Source organism: Sinocyclocheilus rhinocerous, unplaced genomic scaffold (assembly GCF_001515625.1).
Source record: "Sinocyclocheilus rhinocerous isolate Xijiao unplaced genomic scaffold, SAMN03320098_v1.1 scaffold3086, whole genome shotgun sequence".
Classification (NCBI taxonomy): domain Eukaryota; kingdom Metazoa; phylum Chordata; class Actinopteri; order Cypriniformes; family Cyprinidae; genus Sinocyclocheilus; species Sinocyclocheilus rhinocerous.
In genome coordinates, this window is record NW_015628507.1 from 163,454 (window position 1) to 171,498 (window position 8,045).

General features: G+C 37.3%; 1 protein-coding gene across 1 annotated transcript in view; it reads right to left on the reverse strand.

Moving 5' to 3' along the window:
* Positions 1–8,045, reverse strand: part of LOC107737851 (thyrotropin-releasing hormone-degrading ectoenzyme-like) — a 55,327-nt gene that overhangs the window by 10,123 nt on the left and 37,159 nt on the right. Inside the window, exons 8-10 of the mRNA XM_016549477.1 lie at positions 7,637–7,770; positions 7,431–7,486; positions 729–876 (exon numbers count right to left, since the gene is read on the reverse strand). Of these exons, the coding sequence (XP_016404963.1) occupies positions 729–876; positions 7,431–7,486; positions 7,637–7,770 (338 nt within the window). The remainder of the gene's footprint in view (positions 1–728; positions 877–7,430; positions 7,487–7,636; positions 7,771–8,045) is intronic.

Sequence of the window (8,045 nt, forward strand, 5' to 3'; positions counted from 1 at the left end):
CCAAAGGACACAGAACTGCCACAGACATACGCAGTAAAACCCGAAACCGGGAGGAGGAGAATCACGACATGGCTTTGGTGTGGGGTGTTTTAGACAACTAGATAAGGTAAGCAAGCGTTTGTTTATCTATTAATATTATAGACAGCTTTGTGTAATTGTGAACTGTGAAGTATGCTATACCTGTTGCGAAATTAATTGCTGACTGCAAATGCTGCAAGTTCAACAGTTAAGCATGAGGTTGATGTGGGCTTTTGAGTGTTGTGAAGATTAGTACAATAGTAAGAGGGTAGGCTATTTGAGCACATAGCATGCTGTTTTCAGCACCGTTTTTTGTGCATTCCGGGACCTGCACCTGTCTCGTCACCCCTCCGCTCTAATATGCGTTTTGCGTTCCGGCACCTTTTGATTTACAAATTAAGCACTGTGTATACTGCAGAAATAGTATGAGAAATATGGTAGTATGATATTTTGAACATTAGCAATGGTGGAGATTTGACACTGTTTTAGTAAGTATGAGTTTATAAAATGCTGCAGCAAACAGGCATTGTGTCTGGAAACATTTTGGACTGCTGTTTTGGATGATGATCAGAGGCATTTTTGAGTTCGATCTGTCTGGCGGTGAGTCGAGTCATCTGAGACGTGCTGCTAGATATCAGCCGTGTCTTTCTTATTGCTCTAGTCAAGGTTAAAATACAACAAACCGCAAACTGATGTGAGATCAGACTCACGCTGAACAGGCTGTGGTCTTCAGTGCGGTCCAGGAGTTTGTCCAGCTGGTAAAGAGCTCGACTAGCAGCGTGCCACGGCAGAAACTCAGTCTCCTGAGACAAATATGAGATCATCTGCAGGGGGACGTTTTGGGGCAAATACCCCGCTCTAGAGAAAAGAAAGAAAGCATGAGGATCAGACACTAGCAGCTCATTTTTACACATATTTCCCCTTTGGAAGACACATCGTTAACATTTGATTACAAACAGTTCATTTTGTTCATCATTATTCGTTTAGAATAACTGCCAGGCATTGTGCTTTGCGTGGGGAGTCATAATGTGCTGTAAGAAACAAAAAAAAAACTGCTTCTCCTGTACGGCTACAGTCGTGTTCAATTTGCATAAATCCATAAAACATAAGATCTCTTCTAAAAGCTTCAAATGTCTTTTCCTTTTTCCCCTCGGCCTTTTTAGAAACACCTACAATCCTCCCATGAGAGCAGAACAACACAGAGGTGGCCAATATCCTTAGACCAAAAACAAGAAAGACGAGACTTTCCACAAGTCTTTGAATTTAAAGAATGTTTTTTAGCAAGCACAGTGTCACATATACATTATGCAACCTCTTAGAACACCATAGCAAGGCCAGCACTGTCGCTAGCATTGTTTTCAAGTATATAATTTGTGTGTGCCGTGTTGTTTTATGTTTATTAGAGTGTTTTGCTGTTAGCTTGTCAGTTGTGTCTAAGCGCACTTCACATGAGCAGTGCTAATTTGTTTGCCGCATTTGCGTTCCAACCCAGGCTCTTTGCAAAAACATTACTGATGCGATCTTTAGGCAAAATAATATTATGCTGCTTCTTGCGCCTTTTGTGACACTTTCAAAGTGAAATTTCCAGTTAAATTTGTGTGAAAAGCAATAAAAGTTGGGTAACACTTTAGTATAGGGACCAGTATCTCTATTAACTAGTTGCTTATTAGCATGCCTATTATTAACATATTGGCTGTTTATTAGTACTTATAAAGCACATATTCTGCATGAGCATATTCTACATCCCTAATCCTACCCAATACCTAAACTTAACAACTACCTTACTAACTATTAATAAGCAGCAAATTAGGAGTTTATTAAGACAAAAGTTATAATTAATGGTTTGTTAATAGCGAGAATTGGACCTTAAAATAAAGTGTGACCAAAAGTTGTTAGTATCACTAGTGGTAATTTCAGCAGAAAACCGCAGTGAAATGTATTTATGATGAGCCTTGGTTGTCTATTTCAGTTTCTCAATTTCATGCAGGGCACATAAGTGCTCCGAATCTGAGGTCAGGCGAAAAAGGAAGTGATCAGACTTGAAAACGGACTCATTAAATTCTGGAGGACAGATTCACCCAACACACATTTAATTGGGACATTAATCACAGTTACTCACAGACACCCACTGTTACCCAAGGAGGTTTTCAGAGAAACTGATTTGCATTCACATTAGCAGGAGACAACTGAGGATGTGAAGAACTAAAAACGATTTCCACATCTCCACGAAAAAATTAGCAAATGTGTTTATAGCATCAAGAAAGGTGAATATATACCATGTGACTAAGAAGAGTTTTATATCAAGGCGTTCAAAGAGGTTTGCATCTAGTGCAATGTTCTTCTTCCTTTAAACAGCCTGTTATTACATTAGAAAAGGATGGAGAGTTTTCTAATTTCCTTTAATATGTGCATGAAGTTCAGGGATTAATGGTCCTTAAAGTTTTAATATGAAGTCAAATTGTCCTATTATACATGGTAATGGAAAAGTATTGCTCAGTTGTATTTCAAAATATTCAGAAAATGAGAGCTCAGAAATGCTTTATTTGACTGACACTAGCATTGATGTCAGTCTTACAGCTTTATAGATGTTAGGAGTAATTGACTCCAGACTGTTGAATTATTTGCAGTTAATGCAAACCCAAAGCAGTGGCTTTTACACCTCAGGCATGTATTAATTTTCAATAATTCAACAGTCTTCAGTCAATAATTCTACGTTTACTGCGATTACCACATGTACGTGTGCTTATCTCCAAATATTTTCAGAATTTTTGTCGAAAGCACGTGTAAACCACTTATGTACGGCATTGATTATGCATCTTGTTTAGAACCCGGGTCAACAGCAACAGCTGTGTGGTTATAGAAAATAAATCCAAACCATTGTGTCAGTCAAACAGAATAAAGCATTAGACTGTGGTCTAATGAGCAATAATTGTATTAAAATAAACAATTAATCAGCCTCTAATGATGCCAAGGCACTTGAAACACTGTCATTCTTTCACACTGATTACAAGGAAATATTCAATGTATATCTCTTGACTGATGTGCACACATGAATGGTACAGTTTTCACACTGAGCCAAGAGCTTAATCACATCACATGTGCATTAATTATATTGTGTTTCTCTTTAGCGTTTAAAGACGCAGTAGCATATAAATCACTGCATTGACTTCACCTGTCACAACACATTAAACGTGAAGTGAATGATGGCTGGTAGACGACACAAATCACATCTCATTTCGTCACATTGACCTTTAGATAGACAGACAGACAGACAGACAGACAGATAGATAGATAGATAGATAGATAGATAGACTGGAGGCCATTCAGTTCCTCCCTTTTATAAAACTTTCCTTTCTTCCTTGTATTTTTGAATTATTCAGCTTTCTTATCGAAGGTCGGAGGGAAAATGTTCATTAAATATAAACGCAACATTACCATAAAACTGTCATGAGGCGTTGAAGTTTCCCTGCTGTTAGTGAGCACAGTAATGAATGAGTTGATCACTTTTGCGCTTCAGGAACGTGCTAGTACACACACACAAGCTCAGAGAAACATGAGTTGCATTGCATGAAGGCCATTTATCATTGATAATAGCACTGCCGAAGAACAGCAAGGTAAAATAAAAAGGAATGTGTGGCTCTTTAAAATTGCCTGACATTAATTTTCAATGAGGGCAAAATGAACGTCAGTGACCATTGGACTCTAAAATTCAAATGGATTTTTAATTCATGAGTATATAAAGAGTAACATAACAGTCTCCTAAATAAATCATTGACTTTCTAAATTGGCCTGTAATTGTAGCTCATTTTGTCGAGGCTTTAGCAGAGCATTTCAAACAGGCCTATTAGTCAAATGAGATCTCACTATGTGCATAAAAAATATTGTGTCAAAGGAAAAAGTTGAAAATATGCACTCGTTCTCGCTGTTGTGTGAGAAATTACAGAATTGTCGACAGGAGTCATGATGTTTTACAAGCGCCACAAACAAACCTTGTGCCTCTATGGCAACAATCTGCTGATGATGCTAATATGGGGTTAGAAACAGATCAGCGTTTCTATGGAAGTTCAGAGCACAGTGTGTCAAGACAAGTAGCTGGTGATCACAGTAATGACAGCGAGCTGTTAATAGCAACTGCTAATTGCTTTAATTTATTTTAGTAGAACTTAAGTACTTAAACTACAAACATAAACTGCTGTTAACACTATAATTTGCTGCAAAAAAAATGGATTGTGTTTTGATGCGACTGTGAATCACGTGTAAAATAAAATAAAAAGTATTAATTTTATTGCAGATAATGACAACCTTTTTTATCTTGTTACTATAGTATACTGCAGTAATGAAAATATTGACACAATGTGTTTTAATAAAATCAACATTAAGTAGATTCAAGTACAGTAGACACAATGCATATCTACAAATGTGCTAAAATATAAAATATAAAAAGTATAATTCCAAATGTACTACATTATTATATTATATTATATTATATTATATTATATTATACTTTTATGTTTAATACAGGTTGAAATATGACCCAAACATTTTTGATAGTTTTTGTGAAATTACACAAAACCCCCATTGACCTGGTGCTCCAGAAGATATTGATAACTACTTTAAAGATATTTTGGTCACACTTTATTTTAAGGTCCAATAGTCTCGCTATTAACTAACTATTATCTAAGACTTCGTAAACTTTTATTTACTGCTTATTAATAGTTACTAAGGTAGGTGTTAAGTTTGGGGTAGAATTAAGGGATCTAAAATATGTCAATGCAAATAAGGCATTAATATGTGCTTCATAAGTAATATGCTTGTAATATGCATGCTAGTTAATAGTGAGAATTCCAGTATTTTAATGAAAGATGCAAAAGCTTCTTATAATAATGCACTTGAAATATGATCTTTATTCTTAAACTAGGCTTCACTAACACCAGCTTTCTTCTCCTCAATTGATCCAGTAATTCATAATCACAATAAAGGCTGACTGAGCTCTGTGAGGCAGTATTGATCTGTGAGTGACTCCCATGAGCACCAGGGGCATTTAATTAGGTAACATTACTGAAGGCAGCAGAGCCCATTCATTTTCCTCAGTCATTTGAACACTCTTCATCATCCCAGTAATTTACAGAGAAATTAGACATTTGTCACATTGTGATTAATGATGATGCTGTTTTTAATATGCAGGTTGGCATTTTCGCTTCTCAAGTACGTAAGAGCCAATAACCACCTCCACAGATCTGAGCCCTGAGGTTGAACAAGACATCCTGTTAACATTCGCTCTTATTTATTAGGATTAGCTGTAAACAACAGCAGAGAGAAACAATATGTACAAACCTGACTGAAATCAAAACTCAGGAACAAAAGGATTTGCCTTCAGTCCTGTTAAGTTTCAGTTATCCAGCTCTTCAGTAAACGAGGCCGAACCGAATAAACAGACTAAATGAACATGACGTACCACAACGCAGGGGAACAGGTTTCCATTCTCGGCCCAACGTGACGGCAATAAACACAAGTTTCCCTGCAGGTTTGTCGTCAGTTGACTGAATCTTCATTCTTAGGAAACATCTGTGGCCAAAAACACAATTCTCCACGACGAGAGCTGCACAGCGCCGGCAGATGAGCCTGTCGCTTCAGTTTGATGAAGAGCGGTGCTAATGCTAGCAGAGCATCTGGCAGCTTCCTCAGTTAGTTTGGTGGAAGAATAAAAATAACTGTCCTGTAAAACTAATGAATTTCACAATCTTTACAAACCGCATCTACGGTAAATACACAACATTCAATGTTTAAGAAAGTCCATCAGTGATACTCAAACACTGTTTTGGCTGCCGACTGATTCTAGCTGCCAGCGATTGAAATTCCCTTCATTAAGCAGAATGAGTTCGAGTTTTTGTATTAAACAGAGAGGACCTTAGGGAAAGCGGTGGTTCCTGAAGGGACTAATGGCAGCTTGGCAGCCTGTGGCACTATATAAACTCTCTCTACCTTTATCGTTCTGTCTCTTCCTCCTCTTACATTAATAGACGTTCATGAGTTTCCAGCTACTGATGAAGCTCTGAAGGATCGACACAATGAGGCAGCAGTGGAAAGGCGGGAACACAGAGGTTTGCTCGCGCTTTATTATTATCCACTATTGCAGTAACGGCTCAATAGTCTCAGTGCAGGTCTCATCTTGATGAGCTAAAGGGTTTTCTTCAGTAACGCCTTCAGGCTAAAGTAGAAAAGAGAATTACAGTACAAGAACTGCATCTGTCAGTAATGAACGTCTTACTGAAGTTGACTGGATCAGGTTTTTCTTTACTATAGTGATGGACGGCTTTTTCAAGATGCTCTCAGGCTAACCAAAAGAAAATCTGTGTTGCCTTTGAGATTTAGGTCTTTCCAAACGCCTGGTGCTAAATATCTGTCTTTATGATAAAAATAAAAAAAAGAATGAATAATTTATTGTTATTGATGCCAAATGGCTAATCGTTTTTGCTTGAGTACTTAGATTCAACTGCTGGTGTAATTACGCAAAACTTAATGCACCATGCAAAGATGAATATCATATCATATTTTGCATACTGCTGATGCATTCCTACAGCTGGTGAATATGACATGATCATGTTAAATGTGATTCATCTGGCATTAGCAGATCAAATATATGAACATTGTCTGGTGATGCTATTTTAATCAGCTTGGAGAGTGTTATGAATGCACAACCACAGTTCTGCAACACTTTGATTTTCATACAGATTTGTTCATCATGATGTAACCTTTTGAAATCCCAGGATTGATTTGCACTGTTCTCTGCTGTAACTTTCATTCATTGCAAGCCCCTTTTTTGATGACTGACTGACATCTATGAAAAATCTTCCAGTATAATCAAAAGCTTTTTAGGGAAATCAGGTTTTAGAAATTATTGATTCATCTATTCAGTGTAAATCAGAAATAAATAATTTTATTATTTAAAAAAAAACATTTAACACTCCTTTTTATTTTAAAAAGAAAATAATTTAAATGCAAACAAAAGTAGATATAATGAGATGTTAATAACAATAATTATTATGGAATAACAATTAATTTGTGCAATTAAATGTGGATTTAATTACTTAATTTTGACCATAGTGAAGTTCTTAGAGATGAAATGTTTCATTTTGAAATCAGATTTTTTTTTTTTCATTTTGAATATGTTTTTTGTGCTGAAAATCCAGACTTGGTCTCAACAGGCTTTTATACTCTGGTAGGTGTACTGATAGGTGAACGAGCCCCTGAAATAATGTGACAGTTACTGTGACAATAAAAAGCAGCACACAAATAAAGCTGAATGAGACTGAATAGTCCAGCGGGTCTCTGTGGGTGTGAAGGACGTTAAATGGATCTGTAGTGCAGGTTTCAGGCTCTGAATGACTCTGTGTGTAACAAACAGAAACCACCTCGCCAGGTTGAAGACGTCATCAATCAGACCGGCCCTGTTGCCCACGGAGATGATCTGCCGGCGGAGAACAAGCAGAGACATTTATAATGCAGCAGGAACCATGCAGGAGAGACAGGAGTGATGAGGAGAATGAGGAAACGGAAGGATCGTGAAAGAAAAGAAACTCAAAAGATGATGGACTGACAGAGGTGGAAGAAAGTTTACCGTTGGGTTGGTCATCAGCTGTTGAATGAGAAGTCTCCAGTTGTGAAGGTCGTAGTTCACTCTGAAGTAGCCCGTTTGATTGATGTTGCCCAGCAACCACGTCTCGCTGCCCATGTGACCCACTCTGTGCGTCTCTATAAATACACGAGTGAAAAAAGAGCATGAAACAAACGTTTAATGACACTTCTGACAGCTCACTGTAGCTCGACTCTCACGCATATGAGCAGAAACACACAGCGCCAAATGACATCTAGACACTCACAGACAGATGTGAATATCATTAGATAACAGAAATTAAAGAATCAAAATATATTTCTAATGAAATATTACAGAAAATTAAACAAGCTGCCCACTGTACTTCATATGGACTGATATATTCTGCCTGACAGTGCACTCACAAAACTTTTTA